General features: G+C 47.5%; 1 protein-coding gene across 4 annotated transcripts in view; it reads right to left on the bottom strand.

Annotated features, from left to right (window-relative positions):
* The window catches only part of Cfap46 (cilia and flagella associated protein 46), an 84,987-nt gene that overhangs the window by 7,370 nt on the left and 54,490 nt on the right, over window positions 1-23,127 (bottom strand). Inside the window, exons 36-50 of one of the 4 annotated variants that reach the window (XM_021228073.2) lie at window positions 20,567-20,767; window positions 20,348-20,454; window positions 19,446-19,622; window positions 18,311-18,446; window positions 13,607-13,795; window positions 12,638-12,826; window positions 10,022-10,162; window positions 9,762-9,941; window positions 9,214-9,384; window positions 7,403-7,500; window positions 6,852-6,928; window positions 6,346-6,440; window positions 5,729-5,859; window positions 4,820-4,893; window positions 3,174-3,326 (exon numbers count right to left, since the gene is read on the bottom strand). In XM_021228073.2, coding sequence (XP_021083732.1) covers window positions 3,174-3,326; window positions 4,820-4,893; window positions 5,729-5,859; window positions 6,346-6,440; window positions 6,852-6,928; window positions 7,403-7,500; window positions 9,214-9,384; window positions 9,762-9,941; window positions 10,022-10,162; window positions 12,638-12,826; window positions 13,607-13,795; window positions 18,311-18,446; window positions 19,446-19,622; window positions 20,348-20,454; window positions 20,567-20,767 — 2,119 coding nt within the window. Of the gene's footprint in view, window positions 1-3,173; window positions 3,327-4,819; window positions 4,894-5,728; window positions 5,873-6,345; window positions 6,441-6,851; window positions 6,929-7,402; window positions 7,501-9,213; window positions 9,385-9,761; window positions 9,942-10,021; window positions 10,163-12,637; window positions 12,827-13,606; window positions 13,796-18,310; window positions 18,447-19,445; window positions 19,623-20,347; window positions 20,455-20,566; window positions 20,768-23,127 lie in introns of those variants that run through there. The other 3 variants (XM_021228075.2, XM_013117563.3, XM_040752159.1) reach the window with 3 other exon arrangements.

Here is a 23,127-nt window from a genome sequence, read left to right as displayed (position 1 = left end):
CTTCTCCATCAGGGAACCCAGTCTTCTCTCTCTCTTTCCCCTTTCTCTCTCTCCTCTCCTCTCTCCCTCTCCCTCCTCCCCCACCCTCTCTTTCTCTCTCTCTTCCTCTCTCTCTTTCTCTCTCTCTCTCTCTCTCTCTCTCTCTCTCTCTCTCTCGTGTGTGTGTGTGTGTGTGTGTGTGTGTGTGTGTGTGTGTGTGTGTGTGTGTGTGTGAAGTCATATCTTCATTCCTTCAGTCCCCCAAACTGCATCAGGACATGAAATTGAGTGTTTCAGTTCAGTGACTTCCAGGTTTGAACTGTCATAGGGAGTTGTAAATCTAAGATTTTTTTTATGTCTACACATGCCTTCTTGTCTCTTGTATAAAGTCCTAGGAGAGGGTGCATGGGTCACCCTTGGCCTAATGTGTTATGACCTCTTTGAGCATTTCCCAGGGTGGGTCTCATTCATGCCACCAACCCCATCAACAGTGCACAAGCATGTGCCTCTGCATCTTCCCCATTACTTGGAATGGTGGACCTTTACATTTAGTTATTTATTTAAAATTCTAATCATTAATCTTACACTTGAATTAGCAAGCACAATTGGCGCATGGCAGGCTACTCTGAAGCATGCATGCACTGCAGACTAGTGGAGCTGAGCCTGCCAGTCACGCCACTCAATCCCGTTGCTGCTGCTTGGCAAAAATCACCTAACCCTACTCTTAGCCACTTCCAAACAACAATAACAAACAAACAAACAAACAAACAAACAAAAAACCATGGCATTGCATTGCTACCATCACCATGTCACTCAATCAAGCTCACAAACTTTTTTCTCCAACTAGGATTTTGTGCCCTGAGCCAGCAGCTCCCTGCTGCCAGCCCCTGCCTACCCCTTTCTCTCTGCTGTGGAGTTGAACCTTCTAAGACTCCCAGTGTGAGTGACATCGTGTATTCTTGTTGTCTGTGCCTGGCACAGTGCCCTCCATGCTCATCCATGTCGTCTTAAAGTAAGACGTCCTTCTCTTCTAGGACTGAATAGTGCTCTATTGTGTAGATACGATCTACCTACTGTAACCATTCGCCCAGTGATGGACACTTAGGCTGCTGTGAATGGGAATGCCACAGACAGGAGAGAACAGGTGTTTCCTCACCCGGCTGATTCTATTTCCTCGGATGGGACACCCACGGTGGGATCCCAAAATCGTTCATCCATCGGTCATCCTTGGACATGGAGGCCTCCAGTCCTCACCTTCCACAACTAGTCACCTGCAGCCGGTCTAGAGTAAACTCTGGGGCTTGGGCTGTTCTTAGCGAATTGCTTGAGGGTTTAGTTTACATTTTATCACAATATCTCTTTAAGTAGCACTGCCCTGGATCAGTTACAGCATAGGGCCCTTACATAGTTTGCATCATCCCCCTGCCTCAGCTCTTGCCCTGGTCTTGTCACACATGTTGTTATTATTTTCTTTCACTCAAGGGTTTGCTCAAAATATTCTAAACAGATTTTTGAAATGAAAAAAAAAAGTTATCACCCCCTTGCTCTATGGCTGCTAGTTTCTTTCCCTGACTTTTGGGTGCACCATTGCTGGCCTCACTTCTGCTGGCCTCCATAGGATCCTCTGTAGGCTTTTTTAGACAGTTGTCACTTCTCGATAGGTTGTCCCCAAGTTTCTCAGCTTTCCCTCCATGCTCAGCCCAGGAGCCCCCTGGGATATTCCTGCTGTTCCTGCCCATGTTTGAACTACAAGACTCTAAGAAGCACATGGGTCATGCGTGGTGGTTTGAAAGAAAATGGCTCCCAAAGGAGGTGTGGCCTTGTGGAGTAGGTGCGGTCATGATGAGGGAAGTGTATCACTGTGGAGTCAGGCTTTGAGGTCTTATATATGCTTAAGATACCACTCAGTGTCTCAGACTACTTCCTGTTGTCTATTAGTTAAGATGTAGGAATTAGCTTCTTCTCCAGCACCATGTCTGCCTGCACGCTACTATGCTGTACCATAATGATAATGGACTAAAACTCCAAAAATGTAAGGCACTCCCATTAAATGTTTTTCCCTTACAAGAGTTGCCTTGGTCAGGGTGTCTCTTCAGTGATAGAAACCCTGATGTGATATTTTGTTTATGATCTAACAAATAAAGCTTGCTTGAAGATCAGAGGGCAAAACTAGCCACACTAGTCAGCCATAGAGGCCAGGCAGTCTGAGGAGACAGTCTGAAGAGCAGTGCAGTCTGAATTAGTGTGAGAAACCAGTCAGTCTGAGGAGGCAGTCTGAGGACAGAATCGCCCTTTGGTCTGAGCATTGGTAGAGATAAGAACTCTCTAGTGACTGGCTGCTTTGTTTCTCTGATCTTTTAGCTTTCACCCCCTGATAACTGACTCTGAGTTTTTATTATTAATACCAATTAGAATTCATGCTATAAAACCGTAAGACACCAAGTATCTCCCCTTTCTTGGGGGTGAGCGTGTAGCCATCTTGGGTTGACTAGTACCTTGCTTCCTCTTTCCTGGTTTCTTGTCATCCTGGTTGGAAGAATGTGGCTGGCATTATTTTATCCAGACAACAGACATCTAATTGATTTTTAACTTAATTTGGTATTTATTGATCACTGTATGCTTTTCTCTTTTTGCCGTCCTGGGTTTATAACCAAGGACCCTGTTCACCCTGGGTGAATGCTCCATCATTGAGCTATATTTTCAGCTCCAATTTAGTATTTATTGATGTACAACACGTATTTCAAAGTGGCAGTATGCCCCAGGAACAGTTTAGAGACTTTCACAGACCGGAGTATCATGCAGTCTCACAGATGATGGTCTCCAAATCCTTTTTTTCTACCCTGCCCAGGCCTGACTCAGGGCCTGCCTTCCCTCACTGCCCCTCAACATCTAGGCAAATGATTCTGGGTATCATAGTTTTCGACCAGCAGGATTCTTCATGAAACATGGACTCAAGTGGGCTTCCATTCACAGTACCGAGTGTCTATTCTGGAAATGATTTTGCATGACTACGGGCCAAGGAAAATGTTAAAACACTTGACCCTGTACATGCTAGTCAAGCACTCCACACTGGGCTGCACCCCGGTGCCTTGCTCCATACCTTTTGACAGGAGTCAACAACGATTTATCTGAAACGTAAATTTTAAAATTTCCATCTTAAAACTAAGCATTACTGTGGCTAAGGCACTGCTCACCTAGCTCCTCCTTATGGAGACGATTCCACAGCATCTGGAGAGAAAATTCTCTTGACAGGGAGGTGACCTCATTGAGCCTAGAGAGTCCCTCAAGGGGCAACTCTAGTAGGAGCTTGTCTACGATCAGGATCATGTACTCGGGGTCAGGCTGCCCTGTGGAATGGAAAGGACAGCAGCTCAAAGCGGGGAGAGACCAGCTCTGGAGACAGGGCAGAGCCTGGAGCCTGGGCTTCGTCTCTCCAAGCTCTGACTCTGTGGCTAGGTGACTAGCCTGGTGGCGGCTGACCCTGTCATGGAGATATGAGTGAAAAGTGTGACCCCGCCCAGCTTGCAGAGGTACAGCTACACTGGTGACGTGATAGGAGAGATGACATGCCAGGGTCCCTGAGCAGCCATTGGTTTTAATGGTGAGAACAAGCTGACAATGTGATCCTGGACAGAGCCCATACTTAGTGGCACACCTTACAGTCTCAGAGGACTTTCCAAACAGTGAGTCCTTCAGAGGGCTTGGAAGGAAGGCTCGCTCTCATGACCAGCCTCTCTCTGCCCATACATGTGGGCTGCCAACTGATGATACACTGCCATTCTGCCTGCTTTATGCTGGTTGCAAAACCAGAACAGGTTTGCTTGAAACCCAGCAGTAACTCTTCGCTCCTGTTTTAATCCTGGGAATTTAATGCAGGGCAGAGATTCGGTTTAGGAGAGAGGACTCAGGGAGTGACCAGCCTGCCCACAGAGTGCAGAACCTGCACTCACTTCCCTGGTCGCTGCAGTAATTCTGAACAACCTCCCCTCAGCCCAGCTTAGGCCTGACCCATGTGTAATTTGCAGGTCTTATGGTGCTTGCTGTGTCTGGGTCATGGCAATATGGTCAGCTTGACTTGGGAGAAAGCTTGTGACTTTTTGCAGGAGGAGGGCAAGCAGCCACCCCCTTGACAGTCTATCAATAATTCTTTGTGGGGATAGAAAAGCAGACAACAGTTAAGATAGGAAATTGTCTTTTAAAGGGGAGGTTGGTAAAATCATAGAACTGGCCAAGATGGCACCCACTTGGCCTTCCTGCCGGGAGTCATGCAGCAAACATTCCTCCCCTTCTTTCCAGCAGGAATAAAAGCTGCAGGGTTGTGCTAAAAGTACCCACAGACAGTGCCACCAGCAGAGCCCACACATGGGTATCAGGTGGATGGGACGGAACCCCTTTCAGTGAGTTGTCAGTCTCAGTGCCCAGATCCTTCCAGGCTGTAGTCCTCAACCTGTAGGCCACAACCCCTTTGGGAACCAAATGACTCTTCATAGGGTTTGCCTAAGACCATCGGAAAACACTGATATTTACATTACAATGCATAACAGTAGCAAAATTACAGTTTTGAAGTAGCGATGAAAATAATTTTATGGATGGGGGCCACCACAACATCAGGTCATCACATTAGGAAGGCTGAGAGCCACTGACCTATGGCCTTTTACCTAGCCTGGGGTGATTGTGTGCTGGGGACCTCAAGGGCTCTGTGTAGCACTTGGGGTGGGACTTGCTTGGATGTGGAATCTGTGACTCTTGACCCACTTAGGTTTTGCCTGAGGGGAGGGCGAGTACCTGCACAGGCTCCTGAGGTGCCAGCACTGACCTGTGGTTCTGTCCTGCCACTCACCTGAAGGGACAGACAGTTTCCTTTCCTTGACTTTGTGTTTCCCTCCATCAGTATTGGCTGTTGACATCTGTGTTCTGAAGTTAGAGTGACAGACTTTAGATGGGGAGATACTCAAAGACTATGGGAAGCCCCACTCAGCCTGTTCCTCAGCCAACGATTGCTGCTTTGTTTTGTGTTTTTAAGACATAGTCAGTCTCACTATATAGCTCTCGCTGGCCCACAACTCTCTATGTAAAACAGACTGACCTCAAACTCACAAGATCCACCTGCTTCTGCCTTCTGAGTGCTAGAGTTGAAGGCATGTGCTTCCATACCCAGCAATCACCGAGCGCCATCTCTACACCAGGGGAATTTCACAGAGTGTCAACAGATCGGGACCACAGGATGCCCTCCTGCTGCTGGAGAAGAATGCCACCTCCAGCTCCGTCTGCCATTTCTTCCAAAATGATTGCCAGAGGCTGAGTCCTGGGGACTTGCCAGTTCTCCCACACCACACTCAGACAAGGAGGTCAGTGGGGCAGGGACAGCAGCAGCAGCTACAACAACTAGATTCCTGCCCACAAAGCACACAGCCAAGCTCTTACGTTGTCCTTAGTAGGGACAGGGCGCTCAGAGACCAGTTTCCACATGGAGGGAGATCCTAGAAACCAGCTCTGGCTTTCTGCCCATCACAACAGGCTACTCAGCTCCCATCAGTACTGTAGGGTCCAGATCTGGGCTTAGAGCTGGCCTTCAGTCACACCCAGCTTGTCTTTCCTGTGGGCTCCAGATTCTGGTTAATGTGGGATTTGTAGCCCACACACAACAGTCTCTAAGCCCCTTCTGCTTCAGCTGGAGATAACTGCCTATCACCTGGTGTTGGAAAACTGGCTGCCCCGGGAGCTTTCAGAGGAGACGACATGCTGATACCTGACATCTGGGAAGATGAGCAGGGGTTCGATGGGCTTCATATATTCCTCCATGTGCTCCAGGATGCTGTTGAGCCTCTGCATACACAGGTCTCGCTCCGTATCATGCAAGGTGTCCGATTTCTGTTCCAACTCAAACCACAGCCTATTGTCCAGGGCTGCTTAGACATGACTTCCCACCAAATTGGGGGAGACCCCAGGGAAAGAACTGTGCTCCAGTCCTTCCACACAGAGTGCTGGCATGCTCTGGTCCTTCCCAGCACCGTGCTCCCAGTGGTTTTCCTGAGGCTATCCTGACTTCTCAGCCCTGTCCCTGTCTTCTGCGGACACTGCGGAGTAGCCTGCTGGTAGGAATAGGCCCAGGACAGCTAACCCCATGCTCTGCAGAGAAGAGGTAACCAAACACCTTTGCTGGGGCCAGACTCAAGTTAAGGACTCAGGGGAGCACTCCACCTTTCCCAAGGCTTCACCTTCATCCTCTTGAAATCTAGTCCCAAACCCTGGCCCAACCCAAACTTGAAGGCCTGGCTTTCCCTGGGATGGACTACAGTCTGCAATATGGCTTGAGAGCCTTAGACCTCAAGTGCTTGGGTTCAAGGTCATATCTTTGCTGTGTACCTGGGTCTGTGTCTGCTTCTGGAACCACTGGACCCTGGTCAACAAGTCTGAGAAGGCAGTTGGACTCATAGTCACCCGCATTACCTTGCAGTAACCTGTATGTAGAGACATACCCATGGCCTTTACAGGACTCAGAGTGAACCAATAGGGGTGTGTGAACAGTTACAGATGTAAGAGTCCTTGTGGACATACTCAACCTTGATGTGTCAGAGGTGAGGCATGTGATAGGAATGTCTTCACATGTCCTCTCTGGGCAGCACAAGGGCTGGTACCCAGAAAGTTCAGGCAAAGACAAAACACAGTGGTTATTGGCAAGGGAGCTCTTCGGAGGTATAGATTCTCTGGATCCCTGAGAAAGATGTGATGATTCTGTTTTCTATTCTGGGCTCAGCCTCCCCTCCCCCCCCATCTGGAAGTGAGAGGTCCTCCTGTGTGGTAGGGATTTCTCAACCCACCGCAATCCATCTGGAGTCTATGGGAGGAGCCCTGCTTATACCCAAGCTTACCGCCCACTGGTACCGTTTTCCCCTTGGGTGCAGGCATGGACTTTGGTCTCTCAAAGGCAGCACCATACAGATAGGACCTGCAAGTAGAGTGACGGTCACAAGCCCATTCCCAGAGGAGGTAAATAGCAAGGCACACAGGTCTCAGGAGCGCATCGAGACAATCTGCAGCTGGCACCTAACAGGTACCTTTCCTTGTTTACTTTGCCAGGCAGAGGACTTGGAATTACAAGACTCAGCAGTGTAGGCCTACACAGACCTAAGAGGAAAACCCTGTGTGGGCACAGATCACAGAGTGTCTCCATCCCAATATAGTCCCCAGTATCATGGAAATTCATCCTGGCCTTCTCCAGGAGGGTCAGAGGAGGACTTTCCAGGTCTCTGGATTGAACGCCTGTCAAGTAGGCTAGCTGAGTCTGCCCATCATGCTTTCTAGCTGGACCAGTCTGCCTCAGTGTAGGAGCTGAGGTGTGGTAAACTTGCTATGCCCATGCCTCCTTGCTTGGCTTCTCAAAAGGGCAGAGCTTTACAGCGATGGGTGGGGGAGACCTCACCTGTCTTGTGAGTGCTGCAGAAAGAGGATCCGGAACATGGGTGGAATCTCATTCAGGAAGGTGAAATGCTGATCTGTGACACAGAGGCCCTGCCATGCCTGTGTGTGACAGGGGAAAATCACTCAGGGCCCAAGGCCCTTGCTCTGTGAGATGCATTACTACCACAAGAGGGCAGTGGAGGCATGAGAAGTTCACTGGCTCCTCTAAAATGTCCTGCTCTGCCTATTTGTTGAAGTGGTTTCCAGAAACCTTAAGCAGCATTTCTTCAATAAGGTCCTTACTGCCGGGCAGTAGTGGTGCATACCTTTAATCCCAGCACTGGTGATGCAGAGGCAGGCAGATCTTTGTGAGTTCCTGGCCATCCTGGTTCCATGACAACCAGGGTTACACAAAGAAACCTTGTCTCGAAAAGCAAAACAAAACAAAAACAAAGCCCTTACTACTTCTTCCAGAAAGAGTGGCATGTGGCCCTCAACACTTGCTGTGGGGATGATGGAGAGAGTGCCTGATGTTCCCTGCAAGAATCATAGTTTGGCCTGCTGCTCCTTTTGTATCCGCTGGGGGATTTGTCTGAGTAGAATGCCACTAACCTGGCCCAGAGTTCTCACTACTCCGAGGTATCCAGGGGTGGCTTCTCATGGGGTTTGTGCTGGTGTAGGGTCACCTGCATTTCTGAGTCTGTGGTTGTCACTAGTGCAGGGACGCTCTCTGTTTTACCTCTATACATGGTCCCCATCCTGGTAATACTGAACACACATCAGCTCTTCCTCCAGGCCCAGCATCCAAGCCAGTGGCCCTGCTCATTACCTGGCCACCCTTAAACCTTGCCCCTCTGTTTCCTCTCTTCCAAGTCCCAGGGAGGCTGGATTTTTCATCTTGGGGGATAGACCCTGGTTCTCAGGTGTAACTTCACCCCCAGTGGTGATGCCCAGAGATGTCTTGAGGGAGCACTGCTGTGTGGTTTGGGAGTTGTCACAGAATGCTCCCAGGGTCCTTGTTGGTACAAGATGTACCTCGTACAACAGAGAAAGAGCCAGTCTGAAGTGAAAAGTGAGTCTGCAGGAAGGGAAAATATCCGGGCCACCCCCAAAGAGGACCAAGAGGCAGCTAGGGGTGAGGAGGAGTGAAAGGGGCTTGGCCAGCCCGCTCTCATCATCTGTCTTGTCTGTGGTTGGCGAAATTTCATCACAGTTTTTCTTGACCCACTTTGTCAGAGCACAGATGAAACTGGCTAGTCGCTGCACTTTACCAAGGTCTAGGTGTTGTGGAATATTCCTCCACACTGTGTGAAGATACGTCACTGTGACTGGTTTAATAAAAAGCTGAACAGCCAATAGCTAGGAAGGGTTTTGGGTGCCGAGAGAAGAAGGGCGGAGTAGAGAGGAGTAGTCAACCAGATGCAGAGGAAGCATGACAAGTAGGAGATGAGTCATATGGCAACTGCAGATTAATAGAAATGGGTTAATTTAAGTTATAAGAGCTAGTTAGAAACAAGCTTAAGCTATTGGCCGAGCTTTCATAATTAATAATAAGTCTCCATGTCATTATTTGTGAATTGGCGGTACTACAAAAAAAAGTCTGACTACACCTAGGCTCCCCTGGGGCAAGTGAGGGGAAGGAACTACAATTCTCTCAGCTTGCTTGTCCTTGTACCCACAGCGACTGAGGCTCAGAGGGGTTGAGTGGTTGGTCCTCTAGACCCACACAGCTAGACTTGGTAAGGCATACATCGCTGTCCTCTTAGCCGTCAGTGAGCGAGCACAGAGGCCTGTAGGCCACAGGAGGAGGTTTGTAGGCTCCTTTCCCATTACCCTGGAAGTGGCTGCCAGCCTCTGCTCCACACTGGCAAACAGGCTGGTGGAGGTCCTGTCCTGCTGCCTCAGCCGCTGGTGGAGGTGCAGCAGGGCCGCCAGCTGGGAGCTGCTGGTGTTGTTCGTGGCAGTGAGCAGAACATCCCGCATCATCTGTGAGGTGGAACAGCTCTGAAAGCAGAACAGAGAATGGCAGTCTGTGCAGTGTGGAAGGGCAGAGGGTGAGTGGGCATCTGGGAGTCTGTGTGGGTCACCCTCAGCTGGACTCCGTCCACCGTGTAGCTGTACTATGCCAGCTCGGAGGGTAGTACATTATGGAGACTTGGGGTACAGGGTGAGCACAGCATGTGTTCGCTAGCTACAAGAACAGGTACCTGGATGGCTTCCATTACTTGAGGACTAGCACAACCTAAGACTCAGAGAACAGGGTGGGGTCTCTTCATCTTTCAACCACAGGGCCACCCTAGTCCTGTCTAATAGAGAGCAGTGTGGCTGCCTGAAACTTACAGACAAGGGCCCTTTTAGGGATGGGCAGAGGATGTGCGTACCTGAGACAGTGACAGGAACTGACAGGTGGTTATGGGGTCCAGGATGCCAATGCACTCCACCATCTCTAAGCTGGCCATGGCTGCGATGTCCAGAAGGCTGCTGCTCAGGGCAGCCTGCAAACACTGCAGCAGTACCTCTGACGTCTGAGCCAGGAACCTCTGGGCCAGCACCACCCTCTTCTGTGGACAGTGCAAAGTTCAAGGTAAGGCGGGCTCTTCAGGCAGAGGCCACCAGGAGACAGGTAGGGAGTGCTGCATACCTTCAGACCCTCAGCCTTCCGGTTTTGCTCCCTGGGGGCTTCCTTCAAGCTTGTGGAGTCCCTGGAGGAGGTCTCTGCATTCTTGTCGCTTGTGTCCGTCTCCACCTCCATCGATCTCAGGCTGTTCTGTTTAGCACCTACCTATGGTGTACACCATGTGGTAAGAGGTGTTTGTGGATTCCTACCTGGTTGGCAGGGAAAACAGACGCCAGGGGAGGGGAAGATGGTAGGGATCTGTAGGCCCTGGAAGTTGTACGCAACCTGGAGCCATGTTTTTTTTTGGGGGGGGGGTCAAAGGTGTTACCAATTTGGTGGGAAGGGAGAAGCAATCTCCCAGTGGCACACACAAAGAGTGCGAGAAAAGCCAGGCCCTGGCCCAGCTGGCATCGGGGGACGCCACCTCTCATACTTTGCCAAAATTTGTCAATGCTGTCAAAACCCACCAGACCCTGGCCACCAGCAGCTTTAACAGATCAAGGAAGAAATCACAGTGGCATTTGGGAAACAAACTCGGAGAATGAAAGTTCTACACATTAAACTTAGAAGGTTTCACAGAAATGTGCTTAGAGGAAGATCCTGCCTGGAAGACAGACAGAGAGAGCTCGGAAGAAGGAAGGTGAGCTTTGGTGTCAGCGGCAGCCAGCCACACCTAAGGAAGAGGAAAGGAGCAAATTATGTAGGCAGCATCTCCAGGGGTCTGGGAGGAAGCTGGTGTGTTTCCTGGAGCCTCCTGAACTCCACACAGGGGTCATTACCGTTTAGAGATAGCCTTCCTTGTCTTACAGATGAAGACCCTAACTCGGGACAGACAGGCGAGGGGCTCGTGCTTCTGCATCTCAAGCCCCTGACTTTGTGACCTGGGCAGGAGTTACAAACATCTGCTTACCCAGCGTGGGTCTTACTGGTCTCTTGCTGTCTACATCCTGAGGATTCAGGACAAACAACCCTGGGTACTAAGCCAAGGTCTTCAGAGCCAGCTGACTGGGAGCTTCTCTGGGTGTTGAGTCCTGGGGAATGGCTTGCTACCCTGGGTTGTGAAGGCTCCTATAGGAGCTTGTCTGCTAAGCACTCTGGCTTGTCCCTTGAGGCTGGTGCCATCTTGGGGTAGAAGTGCCTCTGTGCAGGCTCTTGGGAAGGGGACCTGTGCTGAGAGACTTCATCATTCATTGCTGAAGTAGCAATTAATGATCAGAATTAACCTCTGATGGAGAAAATAAACTGGGTGCTTTATATTCTCAAAAAGGCCCTCGAAAAAGGAAATTCCTTCTCACTGGGGCATCACTGGTAAGAGCTGCAGCCCCTGATCTCATGTAGGCCCTCCCTTTGTTCTAGTGCTGAGAGAAAATGCGAATATGAACCAAGGGTTCATTTTCCTTCCACAGCTTATGCAAGTTGCCATGGCTACTGTGATGCTGTGTTTCCAGCTACCTTGAAAGCAAAAGCAAAACCCAATGCATACATTTTTACATTTATCAATTCTAGTGTTTCCTCCTTGTTTTACATTTATCAATTATACACTTATAGTTTAACTAACCACATAAATGTAGTTTTACGCACTAACCCCTTTCTCCCTTCTTAGCAACCATAGCCATTTAACCCTTCCCCACCTCTTAAATTTACAAGTTGAGTTCCCCCTGGGACTTAAGTTTGCCTGGTGAGTCACATATCCTAGCTTTTGTCAAGACCTTGCCTGCCTTGCTGGCTCTGGGAGATATGCATGCTGGGTATCCTTACTGTTGTCAGAGCATCGCTAATTGTATCGGTGGGAATACAAACTTGAAACCTTGTGGGGATCTAGGAGGATTTTTAACGGGAGAATTTTTTTGTTTTGTTTTGTTTTGTTTTTTTCTAGACATGGTTTCTCTGTTTTGCTTTGGAGCCTGTCCTGGAACTAGCTCTTGTAGACCAGGCTGGTCTTGAACTGACAGAGATCCACCTGCCTCTGCCTCCCAAGTGCTGGGATTAAAGGCGTGCACCACCACCACCTGGCTAAAGGGAGAATTTTTTAAGAAGAAACTTCTGAAGAGAAATTTAAGAGAGCTTTTAGAGAAAGAACTTTTGAGGTGAGAACTTCTGGAGAGAAACTTTTAATGAGAACTTTAGGGAAGAACTCTTATTGAAGAATAAGGGGTCTTGAGGAGAATGATACCTGTGTGAACTGATTTGTTTTCAGCCTCAGACCTTTTTAGCCGACCCCTACCCACCTGCTATAAGCCTCCTGCCTGAACTGTCATTAGACCTGGAACAGGCAGGCTTCTAAGAGCTGTCACAGGGTTCTGAATTGGGAGGGTGCTTCTTTCAGAGAACTCAGCCCTAAAAGAGGGTGGACCCTGGGAGGAGCAGAGGAAAAGGTACCCAAGCTGTGTGTTATATAGAGGGCCAAAGAGGCAGACAACATCCATCCTGGTGTATCTTAGCATGGAGACACCCCAGATAACGCACAAGCTTTCTGAAGCTCTCAGGGGCCTGTGCACAACCAGACATAAGCCACCAAGACGGAGAAGCCAGGGCCAGACCCTTCCTACTTGAGTTGTTGGAACACCTCTTACATCCCAATTCTACAGCCAAAGTGGAGCAATCGAGGATTGGACTTCAGTGGGAAGAAGGGGCACCTACCAAGAGGTCTTCATCCCAGCAGAAGGAAGCATACACAGGGTCTGTCTGCACGGAAAGCAGATGGAGGGCCTTGCCAGCCAGGACCAGAAGCTGGGCACGGATGTCCACGCAGCCGACACACAGCGGTTGCAGACTCTCCAGCTGTGCCAGCACTGTGTGCGGCAAGGTCCGCTTCAGCATGAACCATTGCTTCAGGAAGACAAGAAGGTGCCATGATCACCAATGGCTGCCACTCGACCTCCACCCAGTCACCTAGAGACCTCAGATAGATGCCTTCTAGGGCTGCCTCGCAGGGAACATCTGGGCACTTTGAGCTGTGCCTTTGCTCTGTGCAGTCCTGTATGGTAGCGTAAGGGGGTGTCCCTGGGACTTAGATATTGTGAGAATAATAAAAGACAACTTCTAGTAATATAAACCAGAAGTCATTATAGATAGAGGTTAACTGTAGGATTCATTTATGTTTACCCTAAATTAACCTGACTCGTTTCATGGCATTTAAGAGAACGGGAGAGTGCTGGAGCTACAGTTGAGCATGTGCAAGGCCCTGAGTTCTATTTCTAGAACTGCTTAAATGTAGGAAAGAAGGGAGGGAGGAGGGAGGCAGGCAGGCAGGGAGGGAGGGAGGGAGGGAGGGAGGGAGGGAAAGAAAGTAGAAGGGGGGGTTTTCTTCCAAATAGGTATTCACTTATTCAGTTTATTCTGTTTACAGTGCTGGGAGGGATTGGGGCAGGGGCTAACCCCAAGGCCTGGGAATGGAAACTGTAAGCCTACACAGGAAACCCCTCCTAATAAGCTCTTCATTATTAGTTAATTCCTCTTGGTGATCAGACAGTGCCTCTCTGCACCAAGGTGTGAGAGTGGTCAAAAGCTGGGTGGGTGGGGACTGGAGGTCCCATAGATTGGCACCCTGCTTTCAGTGTGACTGCAGACCCCCAGGAGAGAACATAGGCTAAGGGTCCCTGCGGTCACCAGGCCAATGGATGAGTAGTCGCTGGTGTTCTGAAGGAAGTCTGCAAGTAGCTTCTCAAAAGAGCCCTGCTCCAGCTGCAACTCCAAGGCCTCCTTGCAGACTAACTGCTGCATGTCCACGCATGTCTCTACCAGGCGGAGTTTGAGGCGGGCCAGCCTCCTCATCAGTGGGGAGTTGATGTTCTGCACCTGAGACAGTTGGGAGGTGGGTAAGGCAAGGCGCACTTCCCGCTGAGACCAGCCATTGGTAAGCACTGTGACAAAGGCACAGCTGACATGTCATAGACAACACACATTTGAAGTGGAAGCTGAAGTGTAAAGTGGATATACTTTGACATAGCAATAGGTGCCACACCATGCCCAGCCCAAGTAAAGGAATGTGGCCTTCACTCTCTGGACTTCCCCACATCCTTTCTTGAGCCTGTGTTGACATCAGGCTCTTTTCTGCTCTAAGTTACTCCATATTGTATAAACAGTGTTTTTTTTTTTCTTCTTCAGGCTGGGCCTTTGCCCTAAGAGACTCCTCTTCACAAACAACTTTGAGGGTGGAGGTTAACTGAATTCCTGGCTGGACCCACAAACACCACCATCTGTCTGGCACCACCCATGCAACACAGACAGATAAATGGGTTATTCCTGGGAAAATGAAGCCACGCTATACAATTACTGGGCTAAACTGAAACCATATGGGTATGTATATGAGTGTATCAAAATCATATTAAGGAAACCAGGCCTAAGAACTTTATCAGAACATCAAACCAGGAAAAGGACTTGACTCCCTCACCTGCCCCCATTAAGGGATGGGCACCTAACACTGTTTATCATCTGTTACCTGGTATGTGTACATCAAGGACTCATGGGCAGAGAACCTCCAGCTGTCCTGGGGCACCTAACACTGTTTATCATCTGTTACCTGGTATGTGTACATCAAGGACTCATGGGCAGAGAACCTCCAGCTGTCCTGGGGCGTCTGCTCTGCTTGGTTGCCCAGCTCTCTCTAATTGTTCACACATTCGCCCATTCAGACCCAACCCTGCTCTGACCTGGTTGTGCCCTGTCACCCCTGCAGTTGACTAGGTTTTTGCTCTCAAACCTGACTCTTCCTCAGCTCAGTCTCTATGGCAACAGCTTCTTCTTTTCTGGATTCCTTTTCAATTCACACTCCACTAGAACTTCTCTTAGCCCACCTCCAGAACGTCTTGAACCCTTCAGTAGCCTCTTTAACTTGCATTCTTTCTGTAATTCACACATATTCATATGTAGACATATTTCCTGTGTGCTGTGTGATATAAGAGTCAACATTTGTAATTAAGATTGGAAAACAAAAACTCGAATTTGTCTTGGCCAGATTACTAAAGTAGGCAGATAATCTGGCAAATTGCTGCCGTTAACACTCTTAAACCTTGTGAATTTATTTTATTCAACAAACCCTCATGCTGTAAAAAACACACAAATATGTTCTTCCCTGTTTCTGACATAGCAGGATCAAGGCAGCTTTCCCTTCTCCCAAGTGACAACGACTTTGTGGTGCGATAAACCAGTGTTGTATAAATGGCATCATACAGCACGAGACAGTTTTGTCCACTTTACCTCGGTGTGGTTATTTTGAGACTCATCCACATGCACAAGGATGGTGCTTGTCTCTTCACGCGCTTGTTTTCCATGTATTTGAAAAGATGTCTCTTCAAATAATTTACTTACTCTTAATATTTTACCTTTAAAGTTTGAGAGTTCTTCATGCATTCCTCTATCGAGGAATAAAATTTGCAAATGTTTTCTCCAAGTCTGTGGTTTTTTTCACCTTTCTCTTGATAGTATATTTTAAAGAGAAGAATTTATCAATTTATCCTTTCATTGGATTGTATTTGCCAAATATGCCATCACCAAGGGATTTTTCCTGTGTGTTCTAGGCTTTTGGTTTAGGTTTCTGATCCATTTGAAGTTATTTTCTTCTTCAGTCTGAGGTATGAGTGGAGTTCAGGTTTTGAACATGCATTTTCTACTGTTCTAGCATCATCTAAAGACTATCCTTTGTCCATAGAGTTGTGCATCTCCTACAGACTCTATGTGTGTCTCTATTTCCGGACTGTCAGGTTTGTTCCGTTGATCTGTTTGTTTATTTTCCTATTAAACACACAGTCTTTCTTTTTTCAGCTACTGACCATGTAACATTTAAAAAAAAGATTTATCTATTTATTTATTATGTGTACAGTGTTCAGCCTGCCTGTATGCTTGGATACCAAAAGAGGGCAAAGTATATCATTACAGATGGTTGTGAGCCACCATGTGGTTGGGAATTGAACTCAGGACCTCTGGAAAAGCAGTCAAGTGCTCTTAGCCTCTGAACTATCTCTCCAGCTCTGGATTGTTGTACCTCTATAATAGGATTTAAACAGGTACCACTGGACTTCTAATTCTCTTTTGAAATTGTCTTGGCTATTTTAGACCTTCCTTACTTTAAAATAATGTTGTCAATATGTATCAACAAGTATCTGTAGTAATCAGTTATGGTTAAGGAATAATTGACATCTTACCAATATTTAGTCTTCTGATGTAGGAATGTGAATTTTTGCTTTCATTAATTTAAGCCTTCTTTAACTATTCTCAGCTGTGTTTTGTTGTTCTCAGAGCATAAGCATTCACATTTTGGGGGTCAAATTTTATACTTAAGTAGTTGTAAATGATACTGCTTTAATTTTAATATACATTTAATCATTCTTTGTATAGAAATATAATGTATATACTACATAACCATGAAATGCAACTAAACTTGCTCATTAACTTTAATTTAGCTTGTAGTTTTTCTTTTTGGTATATTACATGATTTTCTATAAAATCATGTCATTTCTGAAAAAATGTTTTCCTTGCATGTTCCTTCTGTCAATCTGGATGCTTTTTAGTTTTGTTTTTGTTTTTCGAGGCAGAGTTTCTCTTGTATAATTTTGGAGCTTTTCCTAGAACTCACTTTGTAGACCAGACTGACTTTGAACTCACAAAGATCTGCCTGCCTCTGCCTCCTGAGTGCTGGGATTATAGACGTTGCACCACCACCACCTGGCTGTGACTTTGTCCTTTAAAGAGTTGCAGTGAGTTTGAGCCTCAGTTCAGAGCCTCACTATGTCCAAGGTCTTAAGAATTCTTGTTTGGTGGATTTTATTTGTTTTGGGCATTGCTGTGAATTTTCACTGACTTTTTCCCTCCATCTTTAGTTCCTATTCTACTCTTTGTTTTGGATTCAGTTTGTCCTTTGTTTTTTTAAGGTAAAGGGGAGACCATTGACTTCTGGCCCATTACTGTAACTGTTATTACTCAGACATTTAGTGCTTGTTCCAGATTCCCCCGAAGTACTATACTGACAGCATCTCAAACTCCTTGATGTCCTCTCCTTCCTTCATCTCAAAACATTTCATCTCTGGCTTCTTCCATGGCCTAGAGCTGCTGGCTGTATTCTACTTAAATTCCAAACATTTGGGGTTTCCCATGCACACAATGTTTTTGCTTTTTTTATCTGAAGTAAAAGCAAAATAATGGAATTAACAAATTTGAAGTATGAAGACTAGAGAGATGACTCAGTGGTTAAGAGCACTTTCTACTCCTGCAGAGGACCCAGGTTTGATTCCCAGCACCTATGTGGTGGTTCACAACCATCTGTAACTCCAGTTCCAAGAGATCTCATACCCTCTTCTGACCTATATGAGCACCAGGCTTGCAGGTAAAGCACTCACAGGCAAAACACTCATAGACATGAATCTACAGTGTTATGAAATCATTATTGGTCCAGTTCCCAAACATTACAACATCATTCTACAAGGACACTAATGCTAGTAGTCACTCCTTATTCCCATCCTTGTTCCCCAGAAACCACTAGCACATTTTCTGTGTCTATGGATTTTTCTACTCCCTGTTATTTTTTAGGATTTATTTATGTATGCCTGCATGCCAGAGGAAGGTGTCAAATCTCATTATAGGTGGTGTGAACTGCCATGTGGTTGCTGGGAATTGAACTCAGGACCTCTGGAAAAGCAGTCAATGTTTTTAACATCCTAGCCATCTCTCCAGCCCCTACTTCCTGGTTTTGTCGTCCAATCTAATTCCATCCAATGCTCTGTGTGGTTCAAATTTGATGACACTCATCTTATGGTCCTTCAGGAACCATCTATCTTATTTTTTGAGACACAGTCTCTTGCTGGTTTGGACCTTGCCAAGTATGCCAGGATGCCTAGCCAGTGAGCCTAGGGATCCACCATCTCTTCTCCAGTGCTGGAATTAGAAGCACAAGACATCATGTCTACTTCTTCTGCTACATGGATTCTAAGGTTTTAGGGGTAGAAGGTGAGGTTTTCTTCTATACAAGAGTACTTCCAGCTTCTGGACCAGATCTGATGGAAGGTGCTGAGGTCCAACGTGAGAGAGGCCTAGACGGCCCAGAGAATATATACAACTTTCTTGACTGAACTATGTCCCCATCCCTTGTATATGGGTTTTTAAAAAAAATACATTGGTGTGTGTGTGTGTGTGTGTGTGTGTGTGTGTGCTTTTATTGGATTGGACCTCACTGGGTAGCTTAGCTTGGAACTCATCCTCCCCTTGCCTCAGTTTCCCAGGCATGCCCCATGCACCTAGTTGGTTTGTCTTAAAATCAGATCTGTTAGGCAATGCTGTCCTATACACAGACATGACTACAATGTGCAGGCTCATACTTACATCGTGAAGGGACAGTATCCCCTGGATTCTGTGAAATAACTCTTCTTCCTCAGCGATAGCTCTCTGGGACAAGTCATACACTTCTAGGCAATAGGCAGTTTTTTGTTCCTCATCTTCCTCCTTTTGAGCACATAACCTTTATACAATAAAAGAGTGAAATTTAGAATAAAGATGTTCTAACTAATATATTATACTAGTATCTGTTATACTGCTTAATATATAATATACAATTTCTACATAATTGTGGTATACATTTTATCGGTACCTAAAAATTTTGCAGTTAAATGTTTTATGAAGTTATTTTCAGTACATCTTATGTATTTATTTTCAATGTGTATGTAGATTTGTTCATTTATATTTAGGGGTACATGTATGTGCATACGGAGGTCAAAGATCAACCCTTTCTTTGGAGACAGGATCTCACACTCACACTGGCCTAGAACTCACAAAGTAGGCTAGACCGCTAGCCAGCAATCCCCAAGGATCAACTTGTCTTTATCTCCCTAGTGCTGGCATTGCACACGTACACATCATTCTTGACTTCTTTGTATGGATTCTGTGGGAATGAACTCAAGTCCTTGCGCTTGCAAGGCAAATGGTTTACCAACTGAGCCATCTTCCCATCCTTCTAAATACACTTTAAAACAAGATGTCTAACAGTTGGAATGACACAGTACATACAATGTGATGAAGCGACACACCAATTTCCACCTGCTGGCTCAGTCACCTACTTCCCTGCCTTCCTGGTGGCCCACAATGGTGCTGCAGTACACCTGTGGTGACTTGGGTGTTGGCTGATCATGGCTCCTGGAGGCAGGGTCACACCTACACAGGATTTGTTCATATGTAAAAGACGTGTGGGTATCCAGGACAGACAGAGACACCGTGAGAAGCACTGGGGGCTGCACAGCCATTGGAATATGCAGCTGTAGCAGCAATAGGAATAGCTTCTGGGGACCCTGCAGGATTGAAGTGGTGGGTGGCAGGGAGGAATTTGGGGAGGGAGCTGGTTCTAGTCATGTCTGGGGCTGAGGAGGAGAGGGCTGTCTGGGGGAGCTCAAAGGTGGGCCCTGCTCAGAGGGCAGAGCCATGGGCAGCTCCACTGTGTGGGTGGAGTGTGTGGTGATGCCCTTACTTCTTTATCTGCGCATGCTCTAGTTTTAAGTCCACACATTTCTTCTTGTAGCCATTGAGTATCAAGTTTTTTTCCACTTCCAACAGGTGCTGTTCTAGATCCTCCAGCAAAAATGGGCACTCAAGAAGTTCTCTGTCAACCAAGTTGAATGAAAGTTGGACTTGAAGTGTCACACACCTGCTAGACAAATATCTCCTCAGGATGGTGGAGACTGAAGTTTCCCCCACCAGATTCAAAAGCCCAAGACCACAGCAGCCCTTCTTCTGCCCAGTGTCTACCCAGGCACATTGAACCTAGTACCAAAGAGCCTTTTCCCCCATCTAAGATGGACATCATACAGCCATGGCCTTGGATCAATAAAGTTAGAATCTAATAACCCCACCTAGGTATCAGATTCACCCCTGGAAAACAGGAAAACCATGCTGATATGAGACTGCCTACAGACTCCCACTAGGACCAGCTGGTGGGACACAGAGCTCACAGCACTTTCCAGAGAGGAGTCAGAAGCAGAAACAAGGCAAGGATCCCTGCATCTGTGGTCAGTGAAGCTCAGAGGACTCTTGGGAAAAGGGTCTGTGATGTGACTTGAAGTCTGTGCTGGCATGTGTGGGAGAAGAGGGGTTCTCTGACAGTACCCCACAAGGGGGCAAAATCCAGAGGCTCGGGGAGTCATTGGAAAGACACTGGACATGTGAGCTGTCTGGGAGGAAGTCATGACTCCTCTGTGGCACATGGTAGAAGGAAGGTCTGCTACTCAGAGGAACCTGAGGACGCGTGGGACACCCAGAGCAGGGAAAGAGTGCATGGTTCTGAAGGATTTGAGCCTTCCTGGGTTTGGCACATATAGCATGAGAGACTGTATGGGGAAGTAGCTGTAGCTTTGGTACAGTAGGCATCATTACCTGACCTCCAGGTCCATGATGAGGAATTCCAGCAGGGATACTCGGTTTGGCCTTTCTTTCTGGAGGACCTTGAAAGTATCTATGAGTTTCTGAAAGAGTCTGCAAACCTGGACGTGATGGTCATGTGTCACCATGTCATTCAGCAAGGTCTGGGGACAGGACCTCAGCACATACTCTCCCCCATGCATCCCACATTGTCCATTGGCCACCCTGACTCACTGTGATTTCTTTGTCATCTTCTTCAGAGGATAAGATGGCCTCAGCCAGAGTCAGGGTTGAGTTGTACCAGAACTCTTCAGCTCCACCTAGCTGCTGGGCCCTCTCAATCAGGAGCATAGCTTGTCCATGGTTCTTTTCCTTGTTGGCCAGCTGTGCTAGAAGCAACATGCTCTGTGCTTCTGAACAGGTATCACCTAGCTCCTAAAAACAGGAATAGACAATACGCAACAGACAGATGGGCAGATCCACTCAGGTTGGCACAGCCACTGATTGGGAGTGATAGTCCTCAGGAGTGGAAAGCAGGCCCAGAGAGTCACAGGAGCCAGCCTGTGCAGGATTCTGGTTATGCTGGCAACTCCTTTCTGCCCTGCAACCTGAGGTTGGCAGCCTCTTCCCTATGGAGGCTACTGTTAGAATCAGCTTTGCCATGTGTGGCAGCTTCCTGTCAACTTAACACAAGCTAAAGTCATCTGAGAGAAGGGTGTCTCAACTGAGAAAATATTTTCATAAGATTAGGCTGTATGCAAGCCTGTAGGGCATTTTCTTTTTCTATCTTTTTGTTTTTAAAGACAGGGTTTCTCTGTATAACAGCCCTAGCTGTCCTGGAACTTGTTTTGTAGACCAGGCTGGCCTTGAATTCAGAGATCTGCCTGAGTGCTGGGATTAAAGGCGTGTACCACCACACCTGGCTTTGTAGGGTATATTCTTAATTGATGATTGATGTGAGAGGGCCCAGCCCTTGTGGGTGGAGCCAGCCCTGGGCTGGTGGTCCTGGATTCTATAAGAAAGCAGGCTACACAAGACAGTAAGAAGTACCCTCCATGGCCTCTGCATCAGCTCTGGCCTCCATGTTCCTGCCCTTTTTGAGTTCCTGTTGTGACTTCTTTTGATGAACAGTGATATAAAAGTGTAAGTCAAATAAACCCCTTCTTCCTCAAGTTGTTTTGGTCATGGTGTTTTCATTACAGCAATAGAAACCCTAACTAAAGCAGATGGTGGTGGCACACACCTTTAGTCCCAGCACTAGGGAGGCAGAGGCAGGTGGATCTCTGTGAGTTCAAGACCAGCCTGGTCTACAAGAGCTAGTTCCAGGACAGACTCCAAAGCTACACAAAGAAACCCTGTCTCAAAAAGCTTAAAAGAAAGAAAGAAAAAAAGGAAAGAAGGAAAGAAAAAAGGGAAGAAAAAAGGGAAGAAAGAAAGAAAGAAAAGAAACCCTAACTAAGATAGCATACATGGACTTAGGGTCAGATAATCAATAACAAGCAGTGATGGTTCTATCTGGACCTGAGGAAATTCAGGTCTAAATATGGGCCAGAGGGTGTCCTTTGGAAGAGGGTATGTGGTGACCTATCTGAGCAGTACAAGGCCAGCTCCCTAGTCCTCCCAGGTTCTTGCTGGAACTGATCTCTCTCTTTGCAGAGGACTTCCTGGGGTCAAGGCCCAAGGGCAAGTCCACATGTGGATATTTCTTGGTGCCCAGAAAGATTCCAGCAACCATCCTCACCTATTCTAGGCAGCTGTGTAGCAAATGCCAGGGCAAACAATAAACCTTATGTGAAACATTAAGGGAGGGAGAAGACTCCCCCAGCACTGGACACTACTGTTCTCACAGCGGGAAGTACAGGACATTGCTTTCTGAGAAAATGTAAAGTCATGTGTCTGCTCAGACAGAGACAGATGGTCTGCTTTTGCAAAACCTGCTGAGACATGGGGTGCTACCTGTGCCCTGTGATGTGGAATAAACATAGGCAAGTTCTGGGAATGGTGTGATGATCATTCTACAGATTCACATATTGTTGGCCAATGGGATGGACCGGACCAGGAGTCTGCAATCCTACCCAGCACATGTCCTACTTGGATTCTATACCCTGAACTTCCCTGTGCTGGTGAGAGGGTATGCTGGACTCCAGATCCACAGGACAGCCTGGCTGTCTGCGGGGAGAAGGGGAGATTTTCATCTATACAAGAGTATTTCCAGCTTCTGAACAAGATCCTGTCAGGAGGGTGCTGAGCTCCAAGGTGGGAGAGGCAGGGACCTAGTGCGCCCAGAGAACAAGGCTAGCACACAAGCAAGATCAGCTTCAGCCAAGGCTGGGTTCTAGTAGACAGATCCTGAGCTGCAGTAGGGCTGGTGTCTGGGCACAAGCTGAGCAGAACCCTTTACATAGAAAGGACAGCATGGAGCCCAGGTAAGACTGCTATCTGGGAGGAAGATGATGGTGGGAGAGGAGTTAGGGAGCAGGGGTAAGGTTACATAGGGTCCTGGACTCAAGTTTGTGTGCTGAAAGTTGAGATTAAGAAGGGGGACTCCCTTCAGACATCCTATAAGGGTCACCCTCACATGACAGATGAGCCTAAGGTGATCGAGATGAAGGACGTAACCCCAAGAGAGGTGATGGGAGGATCCGAGCATGCCACAATGAAGGAAAGTACCAGAAGAAGCAGAGCTGCACACTCACATTAGCTCTGGCCCTGTAACTGGGATCTTAGTCATGCCGTCTGTGTTAGACAGCAGTGAGTCATGGGTGAGATGAAGAGGAGGAGGAAGCCAGGTGTAG

Source organism: Mesocricetus auratus, unplaced genomic scaffold (genome assembly GCF_017639785.1).
Source record: "Mesocricetus auratus isolate SY011 unplaced genomic scaffold, BCM_Maur_2.0 Super-Scaffold_4256, whole genome shotgun sequence".
NCBI lineage: Eukaryota > Metazoa > Chordata > Mammalia > Rodentia > Cricetidae > Mesocricetus > Mesocricetus auratus.
Note: the sequence above shows the minus strand (reverse complement) of the source record. Positions and strands in the feature narration are given on the sequence as shown.